The 24,168-nt window shown below is 43.9% G+C and overlaps 1 protein-coding gene across 4 annotated transcripts in view; it reads left to right on the forward strand.

Annotated features, from left to right (window-relative positions):
• The window catches only part of TPCN1 (two pore segment channel 1), a 69,519-nt gene extending 46,087 nt beyond the window's left edge, over window positions 1-23,432 (forward strand). For all 4 annotated transcript variants that reach the window (XM_077834790.1, XM_077834792.1, XM_077834791.1 and 1 more), the window contains 13 exons: window positions 424-480; window positions 570-623; window positions 5,265-5,337; window positions 5,968-6,075; window positions 8,774-8,845; window positions 10,071-10,160; window positions 10,700-10,815; window positions 11,774-11,820; window positions 13,917-13,985; window positions 14,443-14,527; window positions 16,681-16,817; window positions 18,062-18,142; window positions 20,411-23,432. In XM_077834790.1, coding sequence (XP_077690916.1) covers window positions 424-480; window positions 570-623; window positions 5,265-5,337; window positions 5,968-6,075; window positions 8,774-8,845; window positions 10,071-10,160; window positions 10,700-10,815; window positions 11,774-11,820; window positions 13,917-13,985; window positions 14,443-14,527; window positions 16,681-16,817; window positions 18,062-18,142; window positions 20,411-20,527 — 1,106 coding nt within the window. In that variant the 3' untranslated portion in view covers window positions 20,528-23,432. The remainder of the gene's footprint in view (window positions 1-423; window positions 481-569; window positions 624-5,264; window positions 5,338-5,967; window positions 6,076-8,773; window positions 8,846-10,070; window positions 10,161-10,699; window positions 10,816-11,773; window positions 11,821-13,916; window positions 13,986-14,442; window positions 14,528-16,680; window positions 16,818-18,061; window positions 18,143-20,410) is intronic.
• The last annotated feature ends 736 nt before the right edge of the window (window positions 23,433-24,168 follow it).

A 24,168-nucleotide genomic window follows, 5' to 3' on the forward strand; every position in this document is an offset into this window, starting at 1 on the left:
CCTGCATTGTAACTGACCTAGGAGCTATATACAGTCCTGGAACAATTCTGCAAAGATGGAAAAAAACTGGAATATTGAAGTAATACTAGGGCAATGTAGGGAATAATGTACCAGGAAAAATAACTGCATGTCAGACTGAGATTCAACAATACACTTTTTCTTCCGAGGATCTCAAAGCATTTTACATAGGTGGATAAATTATTATACTCATTTTATATACTGGGAAACTGAAGCATAGAATGTAGAGGGCTTTACCAGTGAATGGGATGTGTAACCTTGGGAGAGTTGGAAACAGAGCTTGGCTCTTCTGATGCCTAGTCCTGTGCCCTAACCATTAGCCCACACTGCCTGCCTAAAAGTTTAGAAGATTAACATCTGATTATCCAGCAACTTTTGATTGCAGCAGTGTATTTTGTTTTCCAGATACTGTGGTAGCTGTGAATGGGATCTGGATTCTAATTCAAACCTTCATGCTGCAAGGTAGGTGCATGGTTCATGGTTCATTTCTTGACTTGTCTTCCATAAGTTTGATCAGCCCTCTGAGAAGGTGCTGTTTCTGTGCCTTGCAGGTGGGAACTTCTTCCCCAGAGATGTCCCGTGGAGTTATATTGTCTTCCTCACGAGTAAGTTGCTGTGCCAGACCGGCACTGCCTTGTTCCATTACATCTGGGAAAGGGTATATTGGGGCTTCTCAGTTGCGCATTTTAGTCATTCAAGGTATTAAAGGATCCATTTCCTTGGAAGCCATTTTTCTCAGTGCCTGGGATCTGTAAAGATTTTATTGGCCTTGCTTGCTTGTAAGAAATGCGTCTGGTGACCTTGGTGCTGAAGAGGGAACTTCTTGCACCCCTGCTATCTATGTAATGAGATGCATCTAAATGGGAATGTAGTTCTGACTCAGCCCCTAGTAACATTGCCCCAAAACCAGACACACATCTAGTCTTCCATTTTCACCCCAACCGTAAACTGTTGGGCATTTACTGACACCCGTCCACAAACACAACTCACATTACTGTCAGTGCAGACTGGATACATTGCATAGCCCTCTTGGTAGAATTATCATATTGAAAGCGTATCTCAAACCAAGACCCTATTTATTTCCTGCTCTGTTAATTGTTATTTTGTGGAATCCTCCTCTTTCTTTATTTTCACCTGGAAGCTCCTTCCATTTTCCTCCATTGTACTGCCCTTCCCTAACTTTGACTCTGAGCTGTCCTCCTTCCATTTTGGAGGTGGTGACTCTTTTGAGCCTATCAGCACCACTTCAAAGAAATCAGAGGGGCTCTTGAGAGATCTGTATACTCCTGTCCCTCCCACAGAGGCTGACTGTACTGTCTTTCTAGTACTCCTGAAAATAACAAGTCAAGAGTGAGCCTGATCATAGATCCCTACATGCCAGTGTGTTGCTCGGCCATGGAACTCATTACTTATCCAAGTTAGTTCATCCTCCCCTATAGGTCGTGGTTGTTTTTCACTGCTGCTGCTGAGCAATTCTACTGAACAGAGCTAAAGCTGACAAATGCAATAAAGGTGACTTTGGGAGAAACCAAATACACGTTTGCTAACCTCTCACTTAACTGCATGGAGAGCTCTTTGGCTACAGTTGCCAGCAGAGGAGTTATCAGAAAAGTTGGAGTTAGAGAAAATGTCCATTCTTTGTTTTGTTAAGATGTGGTGACTTATTTTTGTTTTCCCTGTGGCTGTCCTAATTAGTGACATCACATAAAGGCAGAAAACTAAATATTGACAAATTTTATAGGGCTTGTATGCTAATGCAAGAAGTCTAAATACTAACAGGGGTGAACTTGAGTTCCTGGTATTAAATGCGGATATTAATAGAATAGGCAAACAGAAATTTGCTAGAACAATGATAATCAATGGGGGACACAATACTAGGGTACAAAATATATAGCAATGACAGAGTAGGTTGTGCTGGGGTGAGTGGCACTGTATGTGAAAGAAAGCATGGAGTCAAATATAGTAAAAATCTTAAATGAGTCAGACAGTACCATAGAATTTTTGTGGATAGAAATTCCATGCTTGAATAATAAGAGTATAGCAGTCGGAATATACTACTGACAATCTGACCAGGATGGTGACTCTGATTGTGAAATATTCAGGGAGGTTAGAGAGGCTACAAAAACAGAAAACCCAATAATAATGGGGGATTTCATTTATCCCCATAGTGACTGGGTTCATGTCACCTCAGGATTGGGTGCAGAGATAAAATTTCTAGACGCTATTAATGACTGCTTCTTGGAGCAGCTAGTTCTGGAACCCACAATGGGAGAGGCAATTCTTGGTTTAGTCCTAAGTGAGCACAGCATCTGGTCCAAGAGGTGAATATAACTGAACCACTCGGTAATAATGACTATAATGTAATTAAATTTAACATCCTTGTTGGGAGGAAAATTCCAGAGAAACCCACCACAGTCGCATTTAACTTCAAAAAGGAGAACTAAACAAAAATGAAGCTAGTTAAATGGAAATTAAAAGGAACAGTAAAAAGAGTGAGCTGCCTGTAAGCTGCATGGAAGCTTTTTTAAAATACCATAATAGAGGATCAAACTAAATGCGGTTCCTCCCCCCCACCCCAAAAAAAAGAAGGTTACAGGACCAAGAAATGCCACTGTGGCTAAAGAACATACTAAAAGAGGTGGTTAGAGACAAAAAGACATCTTTTAAAAGTTGGAAGGCAAATCCTACTGAGAAAAATAAAGGAGTATAAACTCTGGCAAGTCAAGTGTAAAAGTATAATTAGGCAGGCCAAGAAAGAACTTGAAGAGCAGCTGGTTTTTGCTAACAGCAAAAAATGCTTTAAGTACATTAGAAGCAGGAAGCCTGCCAACAAGGGCCACTGGATGATTGAGGGCCACTGGACAGTCTAGGTGCTAAAGGAGCAGTCAAGGAAGACAAGTCTGTTGCAGAGAAGCTAAATAAATTTTTTGCATCGGCCTTCACTGCAAAGGATGCAAGGGGGATTCCTAAACCTGAGCAGTTCTTTTTAGGTGACAGATCTGAGGAACTGTCCCAGATTGTGGTGTCTATAGAGGACATTTTGGAAGAAATTGATAAATTAAACAGTAATAAGTCACCAGGACCAGATAGGTTACATACCACAGTTAGTATTTCTGCAATTTCACATTTGAGTTCCTTCAGAACTGTTGGGTGAATCCTATCACTTAAATTAGCCTCTGTAGCAGGTGACTGGCAGATAGCTAATGTAATGCTGATTGATTGATTTGATTTATTTTTAAGGCTCCAAAGGCAATTTCAGGCCAATGAGCCTAATTTCAGTGCTAGGCAAATTGGCTGAAACTATAGTAAAGAACAGAATGATCAGACACATAAATGAACACAATATGTTGGGGAAGAGTCCACACAACTTTTGTAAAGGGAAATCATGCTTTACCAATCTTAGAATTCTTTGAGGGTGTCAGCAAACATGGACAAGGTTGACCTAGTGGATGTAGTATACTTGGACTTTCAGAAAGCCTTTGACAAGGTCCCTCACCAAAGGCTCTTAAGCAAAATGGGCAGTAATGGGGTAAGAGGTAAGGTCCTCTCATGATCAGTAACTAGCTAAAATACAGGACACAAGAGTAGGAATAAATGGTCAGTTTTCATAGTGGAGAAATAGAAATAGCAGGTTCTCCCAAGGATCTGTACTAGGACCAGCTCTGTTCAACATATCCATAAATGATCTAGAAAAAGGGGTAAACAGTGAGGTGGCAAAGTTTGCAGATGACACACAATTATTCAAGATAGTTAAGTCCAAAGCTGACTGCGAAGAGTTACAAAGGGATCTCACAAACCTGGATAATTGAGACACAAAATGGCAGATGAAATTCAGTGTTGATTAAATGCAAAGTAATGCACCTTGGAAAACATAATCCCAACTACACATGAAAAATGATGGGGTCTAAATTTTCTTTTACCACTCAAGAAAGAGATCTTGGAGTCATTGTGGGTAGTCCTCTGAAAATATCTTCTCAATGTGCAGTAGCAGTCAAAAAGCTAACAGATGTTAGGAGCCATTAGAAAAGAGCTAGGTAATGAGACAGAAAATACCATAATGCCACCATATAAATCCATAGTATGCCCACACCTCGAATATTGTATGCAATTCTGGTCACGCCCTCTCAAAAAAGATATATTGGAAATGGAAAAAGTACAGGGTAGGGGAACAAAAATGATCAGGGTTATGGAATATTTTCTGTATGAGGAGAGATTAAAAAGACTGGGACTGTTCAGTTTAGAAAAGATTTATGGGGGAGATGATAGAAGTCTATAAAATCATGAATGGTGTGGAGAAAGTCAATAAGGAAGTGTTATTTACCCTTTCACATAACGCGTGACTCCGGGTCACCCAATGAAATTAATAGGCATAAAGTTTAAAACAAGTACCTCTTCACAGAATTCACAGTCAACCTGTGAAACTTGTTGCCAGGGGATGTTGTGAAAGCCAAAAGTAGAACTGGATTCAAAAAAGAATTCAATAAGCTCAGGGAGGATAGGTCCATCAGTGGCTCTTAGCCAAGATGGTTAGGTACACAACCCCTTGCTCTGGATGTCCATAAACCTCTGACTGCCAGAAGCTGGAGATGGATCACTCGATAAATTGCCGTGTTTTGTTCATTCACTCTGAAGTATCTGGTCTGGCCATTGTTGGACGACAGGATACTGGGCTAGATGGATCACTGGTCTGACCAAGTATGGCCATTTTTATGTTTTTATTCCCAGATATACAGAAATACTTTGATCACTGAACTGTTGCCTGATGTCCTAATGTTCTACTAATTCAAGAACTTCACAAAGTGCCATCTTGGCAGTGTATGAAACAAGCAGCCTTCCTTCACTCTGTTTGAAAATATCTCCCATGGTCCCATGAGCTTGTATATATGATTCTTTATACATTCCATTGAGGCTAAATTGGGCAAGTAAGTGGGAGTGAGTATGTGCCCTGAAGTTCCTCCTGATGACTGACTAACCTTTCTTTAAGGCATTCACTCTTGTCCAAATGTTTGGCACAGTAGCTAAGTTGAACTCCATTCAGCAGCAGTGGGGAGAGATCACCACCCAAGTACAGGGAGAAGTTGGGAAGTGGGGTCCACTTAGCATCCCCTTGAGGATAAACATGAAGGAAGGGAATGGGAGCCTATTAAACCTACAGTCAACAAACCTAAGAGTTCAAGCTGTACATATGGAATGGTTATGGTGGGGCTCATTTAAGGGTTGATATTAGATGCTCTCTTGTTTTGCAGTCTATGGGGTAGAGCTGCTCCTGAAAACCACTGGCCTGGGACCCATTGAGTATCTGTCTTCTGGATGGAATCTGTAAGTGTGCCTCTTGTGAACAGTGAATGGGGGCTGGAGGCATAACACCCAGAGCTGTTGTGCTATCCTGCACTGTGTCAGTGTCACTTGAGCAGTCTGAATTTGAATCAGCTGAACTTGGTGGGGATCTACTGAGAGAGAACTCAGAATTACAGGATTTGAGGGACATGGTGATAGTTGCTGGGATATAGTTGCCTTCTTTCAAAAACTGCCTTAGGCTGATAGGTTAGAAAACTTCATTTCAATAGATTTCAGAGTAACAGCCGTGTTAGTCTGTATTCGCAAAAAGAAAAGGAGTCCTTGTGGCACCTTAGAGACTAACCAATTTATTTGAGCATGAGCTTTCGTGAGCTACAGCTCACTTCATCAGATGCATACCGTGGAAACTGCCACTCCACGGTATGCATCTGATGAAGTGAGCTGTAGCTCACGAAAGCTCATGCTCAAATAAATTGGTTAGTCTCTAAGGTGCCACAAGGACTCCTTTTCTCATTTCAATAGAGGTTCTTCAGACAATTCCAGTACCCCTCCACCTTTCCCTTTGTCTTCTTTTGAACTAGAGTACAAGGAGCACTCTGCCCCTTGCAAGGCTAAACCGGGCCATTTCTGCTCTCCCTCTTCCTTTTCCAGCTTTGATTTTTCAGTCACCTTGTTTGCATTTCTGGGTCTCCTGGCGCTGGCATTTAACATGGAACCATTCTACTTCATCGTTGTCCTGCGACCCCTTCAACTGCTGAGGTGAGACAGAAAAGGCATATGGGGAATGGGAAAATAGCCAAAGCAGCAGAGCTAGGGAGACTTGTTTTTCTTCCAACCCAATCAAGAGCTCATCTCATTGGCAGGATCCAACTGGGAGGGTTGCATGGGTACATGACCATATCAGAAAGGAAGTGGAAACCTCTCTGGGTAATGAGATTATCTTGAGTTATCAGAATTAATTATGACAAACTTTGGAAGGGATATTAAAGCTCATGCTTCAGGGTTTAACCCAGCCTCTGTTAGAATCCAGGGTGGGACGTGATGTGGGGGCAGATTATCTCACATCTGCTTCTGTAGGGGTTCTTATATCTGTCTCTGAAATACCTGTTGCTGGCCACTGTTGTTCAGGATCCTGGGCTAGACAGACCTGAGGTCTGATCCCGTCTTTCAGTTCCTGTGTTCCTATGTGCAGAGTGCTGTAGCTCCCAGAAATGCCAGTCACTGAGGCAAATTGTTGTCTACTGGTTAGAGCAAGTTGCATGAGTTCTCTTCCCAGTTCTGATACTTGCAGTGACTCCTTGGTCAGGTAATTTATCTTCTCTGTCCCTCAGTAAAACGGGTATGATAATGTCTGCCTCAGAAGGTTTTTGTAAAGATTCCTTCATCTTTGTAGAGTGCTTTGAGATCATCAAATGGAAGTTCTATAGAAGACAAAGTATTCTTTTACTAAAGATGAACTAATACCTAGTTCTCATATAGCACTTTTCATCAGTAGATCTCAAAATGCTTTACGGAGAAGGTCAGTATTGTATTATCCCCATTTTACAGATGGGCAAACTAAGGCCCAAAGAGGAGACATGACTTGCCCAAGGTCAACCAGGAAACCTGTCAGAGCTGGGAATAGAACCTGGGTCCCAGTCCAGTTCTCTATCCACTAGGTCATACTGTCTAGGATCCCCACTTGCTAATGGAGCACATGTGATGATTTAAACAATTGGGTTAATTACATTTTAAAAGAAACCATTTTCTCCTTTACTCATCTGCCAAATCCTGCACTCAGAAGTCTGTTTTTCCTCTTGTATTGATTGATGTGTGAGGAATGCAGCTTTCTCCCATTGATTGTTGCAGGGGAAAAACAGAACTGAATTTGTGTCTTGGTAAGTGAGCGCACCTTTAGAATGTGTTCTGTAAATTCCAAGCATACAGGTGTTAATGATGTAGGAGCTCGCCATTTATAAATGTAATTTATTTATGTATGATGCTTTATAGGTAAAACACTATCCTTATCCTGAGAAGCATAATCCTGCAAACACTTATTCATACAGCTTGTTCTTCCTCACATGAGACAGAGGGGCTTACCCACAGGAGTAAAGACTATTTGAGTAAATATGGTCTGGATCAGGAACTGGGAGTCCTTACCTCTCCACTTTTAATGTGTCTAAAGTCTAAGTATCCCAACCAAGTGAAGGGAAGCAGTGTGTGGTGGAAAATTAACCACTCATTGTTTTAGGAATCAGAATTGCCTGAGGCTTTTTATTTTATGCGAGCATATATGCAAGGAGAGTCAGCATAGCTGCACGCAGGGTGGCAAGCGGTTCTGCTTTCCATACACTTCAACGAACTTATATAGGGTTTTCAGTGGCATTTCGAACAATACACCTCTGCATGGGTACTTTTCCAACAGACCCTACCAATTATGCCTTATAAGGACAATATCCTACGTATTGCATCAATAAGCAACTTTTCTAGGTTGAGCAAGCTTTGAGGTTAAACAATAGGCCAAGTGCGGTTGACTGTAGGCCATGGGTTGTATATTGCAATATTGCAGTCAGGGGTTTTTTAAGCAGAACCGGTTGGATAGTCAGGGGCTTTTAGAAATTGCCCTGCTGTCATAGCATCTCTTGGCCACCCACACAGTCAGACTGGTCAAGCTAGCCAAACTTTGACCAAAGTCCAGGCCCACTCAATTTTGCCTCCACAAGTGTAACCTAGTGGATAGAGGATTGATACTTGGGAGATCTGTGTCTGAGTCTGTCACTGACTTACTGTGTGACCTGGGCAAGTCATTTCCTCTGCCCCGTGCCTCAGTTTCCCCATATGTTAAATAGGGATAATGATACAGACCTCCTGTGTGAAGTGCTTTGAGATCTACTGATGAAAAGAGCAGTGTCCCACTCCACCTCTGGGGAAATTATTGGTGAATAATGGAAGTGCAAAACAATTCATAGATTCCAAGGCCAGAAGGGAACATTGTGATCATCTAGTCTGACCTCCTGTATAACACAGGCCATAGAAATTCCCCCAAAATAATTCTTAGAGCAGATCTCTTAGGAAACATCCAGTCTTGATTTAAAAGTTGGCAGTGGTGGAGAATCCACCACGATCCTTGGTAAGTTGTTCCAATGATTAATTACCCTCACTGTTTTAAAAAAAAATTATGCTGTATTTCAGATCCAAATTTGTCTAGCTTCAACTTCCAGCCATTGGATCATGTTATATCTTTTCCTTCTATCAGTACTCCCCTGTCTAAATGCAGGTGCACAGTCCCCAGATTCTCATTTAGTAGCATCACAGCGAGGAATGCCTCCATATGGACCCTGGCTGTGCCTGTATTCAAAATGCTTCTCTCGAGGCTTTGTTTTGCTGCTACATGCTACTTGTCTTTATGCGGCTAATAACAAAACAGGAAGGAAGTGTCTTCCAGTAAGTAACCACTGGCTTTTCGTCCCTTCTTCAGGCTCTTTAAATTGAAGAAGCGCTACAGGAATGTCCTGGACACAATGTTTGAGTTATTCCCTAGGATGGCAAGGTATTGCACAGCCCCCCTTGGAGGGGGAAAAATGGGCAACATCCCAAAGGAGCGTGTACTAATATGACACTGCCATTTCCAGGGTAATGAATACCTGGGCTGGGGTCACGGTAGGAGCGATCACTTTTTTCTTTCTTTGCAGTGCAGCACAAAGAAATACATAAAGAGTTCTCTAGCACACTAGGCCTAGCACCTGATGCACAATAACCCCTTTGTGCTGAGCACAGGGGCAACCCCACTTTGGCACTTGTTTGGTTTTTAAGAAATGATGTTTTTTGTGCAAAGAAAGTTTCACAAAGAAGATATATATACCCAGTGTTGCCTCATGTCCTTGGTACAATAGGGGACCAGATGGGTTACAATTATTTCAAAATGATGTGGAATGCCCGTTTAATTAGTCACTGAGATAAGTAGCCATTGTCAGTCTATGACATCACAGTATCTTATTCCCCTGCTGCAAAACTAGCTAGGTGTTCAGACATGTTAACGAACTATCCTTATTCTTGAAGCTGTTCTGACATCACTGCTGATGGTCAAGGAAACAAAGAGGATACAGCTATGTTGGCTTGTGCTTCATTAGAGAAACTGGGTGGTGGGGAGGGGGAATAAATATGTAATGGCTTAATGGAAAGGAGCAAGTCTGTAAGGAAAGAAGGGTTATCTTCAAGTTTCTCAGAGGTTATTTCTCATCAAGGGAGTGGTACAGAACTCCATGACTTGAGACTTCTAAAACTAGACAAACACTGCACATGTTCCATAGGAAACAAAACAGAATTGCAGGGAGGTGGTCAGATACTACACTGGGGTTTACGGTAGATGGTAGAGATGGAAAACTGCTTAGAGAACAGCCAGTCTGAGTGACTTTGCTTTTTTCTCTGTCCTACCAATTGGCGAATAACAGAATTAGGCTACGTCCACAGTGCGCTCCTTACAATGGTGCAGCTGTGCTGTTACAGCCACGCTGTTGTTGGGCACGCAGTTTAGCCGCTCTTTGTCACCAGGAGAGAGCTCTCCTGACGACGATATCAAATCACCCCAAACAAGGGGGGATAGCGTCATCGGCCGGAGAGCATCTCCCACCGACAAAGCGCTGTCCACACTGGTGTGTTTCATCGTTAAAACTTCTGTCGTTCAGGGGTTGTTTTTTTCACACTAGAGGGACAAAAGTTTTAACAATGAAGGTGCAGTGTAGACAAGGTCTTACTTTTGTTTCTCTCTCCTCAAGCCTGGGCTTAACCCTACTTATCTTCTACTACTCCTTCGCCATTGTCGGCATGGAATTCTTCTCTGGGGTTGTCTACCCAAACTGCTGCAAGTGAGTATCCAGCAACCACCTTCCTCTGAAACAGCCTTGTTAATAGCCTGGTTCAATGCCAAGCCAGGAGCATCGTGTGTCATATCTGTATTTTCCTATCAAGAAAAGGCCAGTGGATGTGTGTTTACGAAGAGTGGTTGTTCTGAATTGAGATTCACAGTAAAAGGGAGACTTATCACTTCTCTTGCTGAGACTCAGTGCAATGATCTTTACTTACAGTTTGAGAAGGGAGAGGGGTAGTATTGTGCTGCTTGGTAGTGCTGGGTATTTGAATCGCTGCCTGAAGCAGCTGGGCTGGGATGGTTGCTCTATAATGGCACCACAGCAAAGCCCCCATGTAATAGGTATGATGCTGCAGTGCCCTTGCCTGGGGGGTACCACTTTAGAGAATGGCATTCAAAATGCAACAAGTGTTGGCAAGAAGGAAAAATAGCCTCCCTGCCCACAGGTCTCTCAGCATGCCTGTGTCTGTCAGCACCTGGAGCGTTGCACATCTTTCCAGAGCACCTCTCATTGTATGTTCTGGCTTCTCTAATCAGCACGAGTACAGTTGCAGATGCCTATCGCTGGGTGAATCACACGGTTGGAAACAAGACAGTGGTGGAAGAAGGTTACTATTATCTCAACAACTTTGACAACATTTTGAACAGCTTTGGTAAGAGGAATATTTACATCTTGGTTCTTATCTTAATTGTTGTAATACTCGCATCTACTGCTGCTGATTGCAGAATGACCCTGTGTGAATCTGGTGCTTCTGTAGGGGTGAGACTCTTAACATACCTTGCATAAACACCTGCCCATGCTTCCTTCTAGTCCCCAGAATTCTACCAATGCGTGTCAGCCCTGGTCCTCCGTACCCCTTCCCATTCTAACCCTGCCACCTGCAAGTGGCTCTGCCAAGTGACCTGTAACACCCCTGCTCTGGATCCCTAATCCTACTTATACTGTACACCTCAAACCTGCAGCAGTATCGTTTTGCTGTCCTGGGTTCTGCTGCTGGCTAAGAGAATCCAACTGTGTGGTGATTTTACAAGGTAAACATATCCTGGAGACAAGCATGAAACCTGCCGACTTGTTTTGACATGTGATCTGAACCAGTTTTGAATCCATGTTTCCAGAGATGAATAAAGAGAGCAACTCCACTATCCTGCTGAGCCTCTAACACTGATCTTGTCACTCTTTTTTTTTTTTTTTCTGACTTTAAACATGAGTCTGGCCTGCAGGAGGAGGAGGATAGTGGTGATTTTTTTTCTTTTTTTTTCTTTGTGGATCTCTCAAGAGTCTTGCTTAGTGTGGCCTGGTATGGCAGACTCTGGTTCTACTAAGAAATGTGGGCCAAACTGTGCTCTTTGTTATACCATTATAACACTAGAGTCACTCCATTGTCATCAGTAGGGTGACTTCAGATTAACTCTGGTATGACTGAGAGTAGAATCTGTCTTCTGTCATCAGCACTCAAGTATTTCAGTCTCTGTTGGCTATCCTGAATGAGGTATCTTATGAAGAAAGTGGGAGAAAGCACATAATAGGGGAAACAGAGGCATTGAAATGACTTTGAAACTGGTCAGGCTGGCTAAAGCACTTCTTGTTTTGTCCTTTCTGTCTCCATACAGTTACGCTGTTTGAGTTGACCGTTGTCAATGATTGGTACATCATCATGGTATGTAGATCTCGGGGTACTTAAATGTATTCTTGTGTATACCACAGAATTCTTGCCAGCAAGGTAAAGAAGTATGGGCTGGATGAATGGATTATAAGGTGGATAGAAAGCTGGCTAGATCGTCGGGCTCAACGGGTAGTGATCAATGGCTCCATGTCTAGTTGGCAGCCGGTATCAAGTGGAGTGCCCCAAGGGTCAGTCCTAGGGCCAGTTTTGTTCAATATCTTCATTAATGATCTGGATGATGGTGTGGACTGCATCCTCAGTAAGTTTGCAGATGACACTGAACTGGGAGGAGTGGTAGATACGTTGGAGGGTAGGGATAGGATACAGAGGGATCTAGACAAATTAGAGGATTGGGCCAAAAGAACTCTGAGGTTCAACAAGTCCTGTACTTAGGATGGAAGAATCCCATGCACCGCTACAGACTAGGGACCGAATGGCTAGGCAGCAGTTCTGCAGAAAAGGACCTAGGGGTTACAGTGGACAAGAAGCTGGATCTGAGTCAACAGTGTGCCCTTGTTGCCAAGAAGGCCAATGACATTTTGGGATGTATAAGTAGGGGCATTGCCAGCAGATCGAGGGACGTGATTGTTCCCCTCTATTTGACATTGGTGAGGCCTCATCTGGAGTACGGTGTCCAGTTTTGGGCCCTGTACTACAAGAAGGATGTGGAAAAATTGGAAAACGTCCAGCAGAGGGCAACACAAATGATTAGGGGACTGGAACACATGACTTATGAGGAGAAGCTGAGGGAACTGGGTTTGTTTAGTCTGCGGAAGAGAAGAATGAGGGGGGTTTTGATAGCTGCTTTCAACTACCCGAAAGGGGGTTCCAAAGAGGATGGATCTAGACTGTTCTCAGTGGTAGCAGATGACAGAACAAGGAGTAATGGTCTCAAGTTGCAGTAGGGGAGGTTTAAGGTTACATATTAGGAAAATCTTTTTCACTAGGAGGGTGGTGAAGCACTGGAATGCGTTACCTAGGGAGGTGGTGGAATCTCCTTCCTTAGAAGTTTTTAAGGTCAGGCTTGACAAAGTCCTGTCTGGGATGATTTAGTTGGGGATTGGTCCTGCTTTGAGCAGGGGTTTGGACTAGATGACCTCCTGAGGTCCCTTCCAACCCTGATATTCTATGATTCTATAGTCAGCACTAGGGCTTTGTCATCAATTCTTAATCACTCTGCAGCGCAAGATTCTCTTTAACACAGATCCTTTTTCATCACTCTGATGGAAAGTGGGTAACTTTTGGCTGACATGGATGGGATGAGAGGGTGGCACTGTTAGCTGCCTGCCAGGAGCTGTCCTCCCCAGTAACATCACTCAGATATTCTGACAGACAGGTTGCCACTGGCTGGCTCTGCGCTGTACCTTTTGGCTGTTATACAGCATGTGGCAGCTATTGAGCAATTCTGAATGGTTTAGGGAGAAGATGGAAGGTTCTGAATGCTGCCCTTTTACCTCATGTATTTCTCAATGAGGTTTCTCATCAGTCGTCTTATTTCTTCTCTCCTCCTCCCTGTCTCCTCTTTCTCCCCCTACCCCCACCCTCCCACCTTGCTATGTATGGTTGAATGGCAGCCATTCTCTGTAATGCTACGCAGGAAATCTGCACTAGGAATAACCTCAGGATCCTTGATCTAATTAATTCTGAATGCAGCATGGCAGACCTGTTGTACCTTTGGTGTAAGGGTGTTAGTGCCCTCACTCTTCAAGCACTTCTGTACTATAGCTTGTTGTCGCAGGCACTATGCTGTATATTGGTAGCTAGATATGTAACCAGATAGCTATCTCTACACTTTTCTGTAACACTCGTCACCATTGTGTGAGTATTTACACATCAAAGTAATATATGGGAATCTGTGTTTAATCCTTTAGGGGAAGGGCTTCAGGCCTAGGGGCCAGCCGGGGCTTTGAGTATGGTAGAGGCAGTCCCTGGGGTTAGATACGTGAGGTGCACTACTTGTCCTGTATTTCATGAGGTACAGATTTATATTTGGGGGTGGGGGGACGTGCTGCTTTGTCTGCTCTCAAGGGGACTAATGCAGCTTCCCTCCTCTTTGCCTGCCACTGAACTCCTGCCTCTCTTGTCCCTAGGAAGGGGTGACCTCACAAACCTCTCACTGGAGCCGCCTCTACTTCATGATCTTCTATATTGTGACCATGGTAGGTCCTCAATGCACTTTTGATGGAAAATCTCTAAATGCCAGCGGCAGTCTTGCTATGCTCTAGTGGAAGAATCCACAGCCAATTAGGGACGTTCTCTTTATGAAACGTAGCTCAGAACGACGCATGTGTCCAAATCACTTTCACTGGCTTTGATATGGCAAGAACTACAAGTGTTGCCAGAGTAGACTCATTATTATGTAGCTGAATGTGAGTTATAGTGGTGTGTAATGATACCTCCATCTTGTCATACCTCCCATTCCCAGTTCACTGGCAGGCTGTTACACAAACACATCGCCTAGACTCATGGATTAGGATTTGTACACTCCCTCTGCTGAAAGGAGGGGTGAGGGGAAGCAGCAAGAATTCAGGTGCAGTTCAATTAGAACCAGACTTGGAAGGATGCTGCAGTTACAAACCCTGTGACGCTCTCTACTCATTCTGGCTCCCTTCCCAGGTGGTGATGACGATCATTGTGGCCTTTATACTGGAGGCTTTTGTGTTCCGCATGAACTACACCCGAAAGAACCAAGGTTCAGAAGGTCAGTGCCAGGCCTGGCCAGCCTGCTGGTCTGTATAACTTTGCTCCCAAAGTCTGGCTTGTGTGTATGAGAGAAAACAACTGAACAGGAAAGGCCTGATTTTATAACCTCCTCACGTGCACCCACAATTCTGTAGTTGCAAATAACTGCAGTTGCTGTATTTAAATATCAAGCTACCCGATTACACCCAGCTCAGATAGCTGGATATCCAATGGCAGCAGTTGTAACTGCGGTTATTTGCATTCCCAATTGAGTGCGCACAAAATAGGCTATGAGGTGTAGGTCCTTTTTTTAAAAATCAGACCTTTGGCCCCAAACATCCTCGGAACTAGAAAAACCCTCCCAATCCAACATACCTGCCATCACCTTATTGATTGTTCTTTTCTAACTTGTTGGTAAGATTGCCATCTCCCAGTCTGAAGAGCTTAACAGTCTCCCACAGTATTCTTGCCAGCAAGTTGAAGTAGTATGGGCTGGATGAATGGACTATAAGGTGGATAGAAAGCTGGCTACATTGTCGGGCTCAATGGGTAGTGATCAATGGCTCCAAGTCTAGTTGGCAGCCGGTATCAAGCGGAGTGCCCCAAGGGTCAGTCCTCTGGCCAGTTTTGTTCAATATCGTCGTTAATAATCTGGAGGATGTTGTGGACTACACCCTCAGTAAGTTTGCAGATGACATTAAACTGGGAGCAGAGGTAGATACGCTGGAGGGTAGGGATAGGATACAGAGGGACCTAGACAAATTAGAGGATTGGGCCAAAAGAAATCTGATGAGGTTCAACAAGGACAAGTGCAGAGTCCTGCACTTAGGACGGAAGAATCCCATGCACCGCTACAGACTAGGGACCGAATGGCTAGGCAGCAGTTCTGCAGAAAAGGACCTAGGGGTTACAGTGGACGAGAAGTTGGATCTGAGTCAACAGTGTGCCCTTGTTGCCAAGAAGGCCAATGGCATTTTGGGATGTATAAGTAGGGGCATTGCCAGCAGATTGAGGGACGTGATCATTCCCCTCTATTCGACATTGGTGAAGCCTCATCTGGAGTACTGTGTGCAGTTTTGGGCCCCACACTACAAGAAGGATGTGAAAAAATTGGAAAACGTCCAGCAGAGGGCAACACAAATGATTAGGGGACTGGAACACATGACTTATGAGGAGAGGCTGAGGGAACTGGGATTGTTTAGTCTGCAGAAGAGAAGAATGAGAGGGGATTTGATAGCTGCTTTCAACTACCCGAAAGGGGGTTCCAAAGAGGATGGATCTAGACTGTTCTCAGTGGTAGCAGATGACAGAACGAGGGGTTATGGTCTCAAGTTGCAGTGGAGGAGCTTTAGGTTGGATATTAGGAAAAACTTTTTCAGTAGGAGGGTGGTGAAGCACTGGAATGCGCTACCTAGGGAGGTGGTGGAATCTCCCTCCTTAGAAGTTTTTAAGGTCAGTCTTGACAAAGCCCTGTCTGGGATGATTTAGTTGGAGATTGGTCCTGCTTTGAGCAGGGGGTTGGACTAGATGACCACCTGAGGTCCCTTCCAACCCTGATATTCTGTGATTCTATATGCCTCTAAAGGAATAAGTCAGCACCTTGACTGGTCCTGTTTGTTCCTGTACAGCCAGCTTTGTGCTATGAAGCTTCAGAAGAGTCTCACAGAAATGATTAAAGGATTGGGAAGCAAGCCTTATAGTGATAGTCTCAGGGAGTTTGATCTATTTAGTGTAATAAGGGAAGGCCAAGGGTTTACTTGATTATGGTTTACAAGTACCTACACGGGCAACAACAATTTGATAATGGGTTCTTCAGTCTAACAGACAAAGATATAACAAGATCCAGTGGCTGGAAACTGAAGCTAGAGAAACTTTTAACAGTGAGGGTAATTAGCCATTGGAACAATTTACCAAGGATTGTGATGGATTCTCCCTCATTGGCAGGTTTTAAATAAAGATTGGATGTTTTTTCTAAAAGATACGCTCTAGTTCAAACAAGAATTAATTCAGGGAAGTTCTCTTGCCTATGCTATATGGGTGGTCAGTCTAGATGATCACAGTGGTCCCTTCTGACTGTATAATTTCTGAAAACCCCGTTAGGATTATTGCCATTGCTGATTAAAACTGTGACTCCCAATGTCTTCTCCTTGTTTTCTTTCCCTCCCTCTGAAGAAGACAATGGCATTGTCCTGGAGAAGGAGATCTCCAAGGAGGAAATGGCAGGTGTAATTGAGCTCTTCAGACGGAATTGTGCTGCCTCTGAAACTGCTCCGCTGCAGAAGGTCGTTGCACAAATGGACAAATATGAGGTACGGAGAGAAGCTGGGATTCAGGCCACAATGCCTGCACTTCTGTGGTGCAACATCCAGGGTCACAGCTGTGGGATTTAAAGGAGCTCTTCTGCTATGGTGCAGAGAAAAGCCTCTTTCCACATATGCCCTTGGCTCTTGTTAGAATCTGCTCTGTTGAAGGGACTCTGGATCGGTGCCCTGCAGATTAGCACTTAAAACTCATTGCACTGAAGAAACTGCAGTTGAATTCCCAGGGCACTGGCCTGAATTCCCACTGTATTCCTGAGATTAAGACTTATCTCACCATACAGAATAAACATTGCTAAGAGGCATCCTGGCCAGCTCACCCCACTGGAAGGAGCATTCTGGTTTTTGCGAGTTCCTAATACTGCAGTTACTGTCCTATAATTCACCTGTGCTGCCCAATCTGTTTTCTACCTGACCCACTACTGTACAGCTGTCCATACAGTTCTGAAGCATTGTGCCATAATATAACTGTCAGTTCCAAGTTTCAAGCTTACTTCTCTGAAGATGATGGCAATTACTTTTACCACTGGTATCACAAAAGGGATATTGTCAAGCCTGAAAATGAAGATACCTTGAAAACTGTCCCACGCTGTAGCTCTTCCCTTCGAGAGCTCTGTGTCTCATGATGCTGGGAGACTTTAAACTGATTTTTGTAATAGCTGGAATTTGCCCCTTCCATCCCACCCCTCGAATTGTAGACCCCAAACTTGCTGTACTAGATGACAGCACGTTTGTATCAGTTGGCTTGCTGTGTCTCTCATTGCTTGGGTATTGAAATGTTGAGCAATTGTACACATAGAAAAAATTCAGAACTGGAATCTTGAAGGTTATATCTGCCAAAGAGGCAGTTTTCAAGATATTAAGTCTAAAAATGGCTCTAACCTCAACCATGTCCATTTAAAAGAAACATCTAAATAACTGTTTAAATAAGAAAGTTAAACCAGTAACTGTAAGGATATTCTTAATACTCCTCAATTATAAATAACCCAAAATGATCCCACAGTAACTTAGGCTGTTACTCTCTGCTTGTGTGAGTTGAAACTAACAAGACCCCTTGAGTAACCTGGCGGGTATAGGTGAAATGAGGAAAGTTTAGTTAGGCACAGTCTCCCTCAGGAAGTTTGGGTTCTCATTTCACCACTGATCTAGCTGTCACCTAGTGGGGCAGGGAGTTGTTGGAGGACCTGGGTTCTTTTTCCCATTTTATTAATATCTCTATACTTTTGTCTTCTCAGCAAACATCGATGCTGTTTCTGGGACGGAGATCAAGGACCAAAAGTGACTTAAGTATGAAAATGTACGAGGAGGAGATACAGGTAGGAAACATCGAGTTGCAAACGTCCTCATAAGTTTCTGATTAGTAATGGACATTTTCCATTGGTTAGAATGTTTAATCTTTCTTTAAATGTTGGGAGTCTGCCACCCAGAAGAACCAGACAGCCAGATGCTCTGCAGAATATATAGTATTTAAAGGGCATCTCACAATATTTATAACCTCTTACATTTATGTAGCCCCTTAAAAGCCAAAGTGCTTCACAAACTGGTGCATGCCACTGAAATGAAGTACTCTCCAGGGTGAAACGCAACACATATTTACCAGTGCCATCAACACCACCTGGCAGTTCAGGGCAGGAGGTGAAAAATAAGGATTAGAAACACCTAAACTGTGTCTACACTACGCAGCTTACAGTGGCACAGCTGCTGGTGCAGATGCTCTAAACTGATGGGAGAGAGTTCTCTCATCGACTTAATTACTCCATTATGCAATTACTTAATTACCGCGAGTGGCAGGAGAAGCTCTCCTGCCAAAACAGCACTGTCTACACTGACGCTTAGGTCGGTATAATTTATGTCACTCGAGGGTGGCTTATTCACACCTCTGAGTGACACAAATTATACCAACGTAGGCTGTAGTGTAAACATAGACCTAGATTAACTGATTAAGCAGTTCCTGCTAATATTCTTCAACCATAGGAGGTCTCTGCTGCAAAGGACAGTTGTTTTCATGCTTCTATCTTTACCAATTTCTTTCTTGTCAGTTATTAGTCTTATTTACTCCATTGAATAGCACCGTGATAGGGTACCCTTGTCCATCTCAGATGGACAGACCATGGTCTTCATGGTTATGGAGGCTGAACTCCCCTCTTTACCCTGAGGTGCTCTTACCATGCCAATCCTGAGCATATTGGTGAAGAAACCCCCGCAGTCAGTCTGTTGAGCTGTGGGCATAGACGATTATACCACTTGAGCCAGTGGGGGTGGCATCATCCTTCCTTCTCTTGAGCCTGCCCTCCCCTGCCCAACCACTCCTGGGTCAGTCGGAGGGGGCTCACTAATGAGCAGTGCGAACTGTAGGTGCACTTCCCCCATTTTATTTCCTTGGAGGCTTAGTATGAAATCACCAGGGCTGACTGGAAAACAAGCATTCCATTTGATGAAAAATTAACAGTTTGAAATGGGTAACAAATGTTGATCTAAACAAAGACCTTTCAGAAACGAGAGAGCAAGAGACTGACCACGCGCTCCAAGCTAGTTAATAGCAGTGTGATTAGGGCATCTCCATGTTCAAGGTCCTGCCCTGCCTGATTGAGCAGGGACTTGAACCTGGATCTCTCATGTCCCAGGTGAGTGCCCAAACCACCGGGCAACTAGCTGTTCCGAGGGTGTTTGGGCACTCACTCTCCCCACTGGAAGTTTAGGCGAAACCAAAACATTTCCACAAAATTTTGGTTTCAACAAAAGCCTTTTGCTGAAAAGCTGCTGACTCGCTCTAAACATGAGGAGCCTTTTCAAACACAGGTAAGCTCATTAATACATAGACCAAAGGAACTGATCAGGTCACTGGAACATCCCATGCTGTGCACTGAGAGGAGTGCACCAGAAAAATCCCTCTCTGGAGGGAAGGGGCCTTTAACTCCACAGGAATTTGTCATGACTAATTTGATGATGATGGATACCAAAGGAGTTAATCTCTGCATCTTTCTGGTGTCCCTTCTGTTGCTAGCAGTGGGATGACCTGTGGCTCCCACAATGAGTGTAACCCTGGAGCTATTCTTTAATGTTGGTCAGAATCTGCTGAGACTCTTCTAGTTTATAGCGAGTGAAATGACCAGTCTGTCCTTAGCAAATGAATCTTAAATGACTGCAAAGGAGGCATGTCACTGAAAGATTAAACGTCCTCACCAGGATTTCCCAGTGCATCCTGCTGTAGCAAACTGCATATGAAGTGATGGGGTGATAGTTAATGCTTTGGACCCAGGAGCTGAGAGCTCAGTGCTTCCATTCTGCAAATGTTACAGCAATGCTCTAGTTAACCCTTTCCTGACAGCAGCTCCAGTTGTATCCAAACTTCACAGTGGAGGAAAAACAGATGTTTATAGAAGCCTGAAAAGAGACAACTAACTAAGCCCTCGCCATTTACTACTGCCAAAGCATCTGAGATGTATCGCACCCCTGGGTTCTCTTGTGTTTCACAGGGAAGGGGGAGAGGGTGGCTTTTCAGGACAACGAGAGGGGCATGGGGGAGAATAGAATGGTATGGTGAAGAGACTTCTCTCATTGGGTATGTTCTTCCCTCTGTTCAGGAGTGGTATGAAGAGCATTCCAGAAAAGAAGAATATCAGTGGCAAGAAGATGTCTTCCCATCCGGCAACCCCATGCCATCCTCGGGCCTCAGGCAGCGCTCACAGACAGTTATCTAGGCCAAGCTAATGCAAACCATCTTTCTATGCAATAACCCCATAGTATTATTTTATAATGTATATAGATATATTCAGTATATCAGTCAAATTTGGAGTTTAAACATCTCTTCCCCTGGAACGCATCATGAGTTGCTTTGAATAAATGAAAAGCAAAGACCCAGAGGACTCAAAATAGGACTGCTGGAACCAAAAAATAAATATATAACTCTTCAGCAAGACCCTATGCTGCAACTGTAACTAATGAGCATCTAGTACAGAATACTCAGTTGTTCTTCCTGGCCTATGCTTCCCCGACACGGGCCTACAACTAGTCTTACCAGTCGGAAACCATGGGTGAGGGATATTTAATCCTTTGGAAGAAGGAAATAATACTGAACCCACCTGCTAATATTGAAGTCCGGTACTTAAAATATATTTTCTTTAACCCATTAATTCTTAAGTAAAAGGATCAGGGGGCAAGTTTGTATTTCCCTCCCCATCTAGTATCCAGCAAGATGGGCTTGGATGAGAAGTTACCACTTTAATCTAAACCCATTCTGCCTCTTCCTAACTACCTAGGCTTATTGACGGTTCTAGAGACACTCCCAAGAGCGGTTTCTTTCCTGAATAGCTCATTCAACCTCTTAAATCTGTTCTTTGGAGGAAGGCTGTTGGACTGAGCTCCAGTAATTCTGTGGATCCTTACTAAAAGTTATGAGACTTGACAGAGTTCGGGAGCAATGCCCTTGCTGAAGCGATCAGAGTTCAGTACTGATGTCTGTGCTACGCAGTGTCTCTGCTATGCCATTTGACAAATCCCAAAACTCCGGCGATCTGATAGTAGGTGAGATGCAAATTCCACAGGACGGTGATTCTGAGCCTTTGCCATTCCACCCTCCAGTTTACAAGCGGAATATCTTTGCCTGGTATGAGAATGAGACTGGCTTCTGCAGCACAAGGTTGGTGACTGAGCTTCATGTGGGGCTGCATTGAGAAGTGCTGGGGAGGCATGTGCGCATATGCATGCACACCTCTGTGCAATCACCAACTGGGTAATGTCGCCTTTGCTTTCCCAGTCAGGTTGACGTGACCTAGGGTGACCAGATGTCCCTATTTTATAGGGATGGTCCCGATTTTTGGGTCTTTTTTTTATATAGGCTCCTATTACCACCCACACCCTGTCCCGATTTTTCACATTTGCTGTTTGGTCACCCTAACATGACCACAAGGGAACTTTTCTCCTTGTTTGCCTTCTCTCTGGCAAAAACTTTGCCAGCTCTGGGAACCACTAATTTAGGAATCAGGGCCAGTTTGGGAAATTTTTCTAATGGCAGAACTGAACTTAGAGATGTGGAAAACAACTCTTCCATCCGCCTGCCCTTCTGTATCATACATAGAGGCAGCCTCTGTTCTCTGCTCTGTCACTAACCTGTTCCGTGACCATGGACAAGGTCACTTAATCTCTCAGTGCTTCTGTTTCCACAAAATGGGAGGAACGAAGCTCGCTTGCGTAAAGCACGCCAAGGTCTGTGGATGGAAAGTGCTAAGTATTATAAAAGCATGTAGTCATGGCACATGTGCATTGGCAGATCAAAGGAGAGGTTGTCATGGCATCTTACCTTTGAAATTTGCTGTCACCAGTGGGTGCGCCCCTCTAAATGAAGGTGAGAGCTTTTGGGAATCCTGTTGGCAGTCTGCACTCCAAAACTATTGCATAGGAGACTGCCTCCCTCCTAAAGCAGACAGCATTAATCCTAAGGTAATACCCCCTTGTCCTTGGAGTTATAGACCCACTGTGAAGGACCATATTGCACTAGAGAAGGGAAGGGGAAGAGTTTCTACAGCTGGCTGCACTGTTCATTTAGGAGCTGCTTTGTCATTCCCATTATGGCCTGTGGTGAGATTTTTCAAAAGCGTCTTAGTCTTAAGAGCCCAGTTCCCAATGATTTAAGTCTCACATGCTTTTGACAGCCTCCCCCTTGATGGGAGTGGTTCAGAGAGGTCTGACTAAGTGAAGGAGATGGTAGTCACCATGCCTGCATCCACTGCACGCTACTTGTCCTCACTGCTGCATTATGGAATTCATCGGATACTCAGATGAAACTCTCTGCTTCCTTTTTGTGTGCAATGGGCTCCATAGTTATGACGTGACACCTGAGCCCTGCCGAGCTTCCCTCTTGAGAAATGGCGGCCATTTTCCAAATTGTGTATATCACATCCAGGACGCTCCCTAATGAGCAGCACTGGAAAGAGCACATCTGTTGTTGCTTCTACACATGGAATCCTATCTCTGGTGTTTCACTCTACACTAATCTCTAGATGCTGCAAAAGCACAACTTCTGTTAGTTGCTGGCAGGATGGAAAGCCCCAGGATTGTAAGGGTTTAAAACAAATGCAGCTGTTAGGGAAGTAAAAAAAGATGATTTTCAAAGCCATCATTCAGGCCTTTTTGCACTTCTGGGGGGCAGGGGGACTATATAAAGGGGGCATGAACCTGCAGAACATGGAGTGGAGTTTTCAAGAGAGCCCTCATGTGATGAAGGGTGCACAGGATTGCTGAAAGACTAAAAGTCCTACTCTGCCTTCTGTGGTTTTATTGCTGAGATTTTGATCTGGCCTGAAATATGCACTGTATTTTTTTTTAAACTGAGGTGGTTTGTAGAGGTTACTTTTTCCAAATGACTTAACAGTCACAAGGAAAAAAAAGTTTGAGTACGGGGCATCCCCTTCCAATTGTCCTCCCCATCCCTGTCTTAGACATTGACTTACCGTAACTACAAAGACAATCATTTTGTAGGGATAAGGGAGGAAACGCTGCAGGGTTTTGTATGCTGGTGGTTTGTTTATAAGTAACTTTATGGACATGTCTGTACAACAGCATGTAGATTTTCTGGCACATTAATAAAAACATCCTCTGCTACATAGACAGCTGCCTCAGCTGCTCTTTCCTGTGTCTGTTTCAATAACCAGTTGGTTTGTGGGTGAGCTATTGCCAAACTGAGAGGATCCCTGTCCTCCTTAGATTGCAGTCACTAGGCCCCACTCTAAAAGTTGCCATAAACTTCTGCAGCGATACATTTGAAATGCGAAGTGACCCTAGGATTTTGTAAACTGGCTGCTCCCTTCCTCCAACCCATGAGAGTTGTCCCTTGTGGTCTAGAGTGAAATTTTCAGAAGTGCCTAGATTCCATTTTTGTATGTGACTTAGGAGCCCACGTCTCACTGACTTTCAGTGTGATTTAAGATCTTAAGTGCCTGTCACTTTTGAAAATGGGCTTTTTCAAATATCACTTTTAGATGGTTTTTACATCTTGTGCAGATTTGGCACCTGAGAACAATCCCTTAGAATGTTGCAGTTCACTTTTCTGGGCATTTGAAGCTGCCACAACTCCAACCCTTAAGCAGGGTACTTTTATTCATGTTCCCCACTATTTCCTCTCCCCCTCGTGCTGTCTCCACTCCTTGGGTTGCCTGTGTGTTGATGGATAAGTTTATTTCACCAGGCTTCTTGCCATCCCTGTTGCACAAGGCCCAGTGACTAACCCTTGTGGTCACTCAGTCCAAGCACAGTGCTGACACAGGATTAAAGAAAGCCATGACAATGCAATTTCCTAGGAAACCAGGAGGATTTTCTTCTTCTTTAATGGCAAACTAATCCACAC

Source organism: Eretmochelys imbricata, chromosome 15 (assembly GCF_965152235.1).
Source record: "Eretmochelys imbricata isolate rEreImb1 chromosome 15, rEreImb1.hap1, whole genome shotgun sequence".
Lineage (NCBI taxonomy): Eukaryota > Metazoa > Chordata > Testudines > Cheloniidae > Eretmochelys > Eretmochelys imbricata.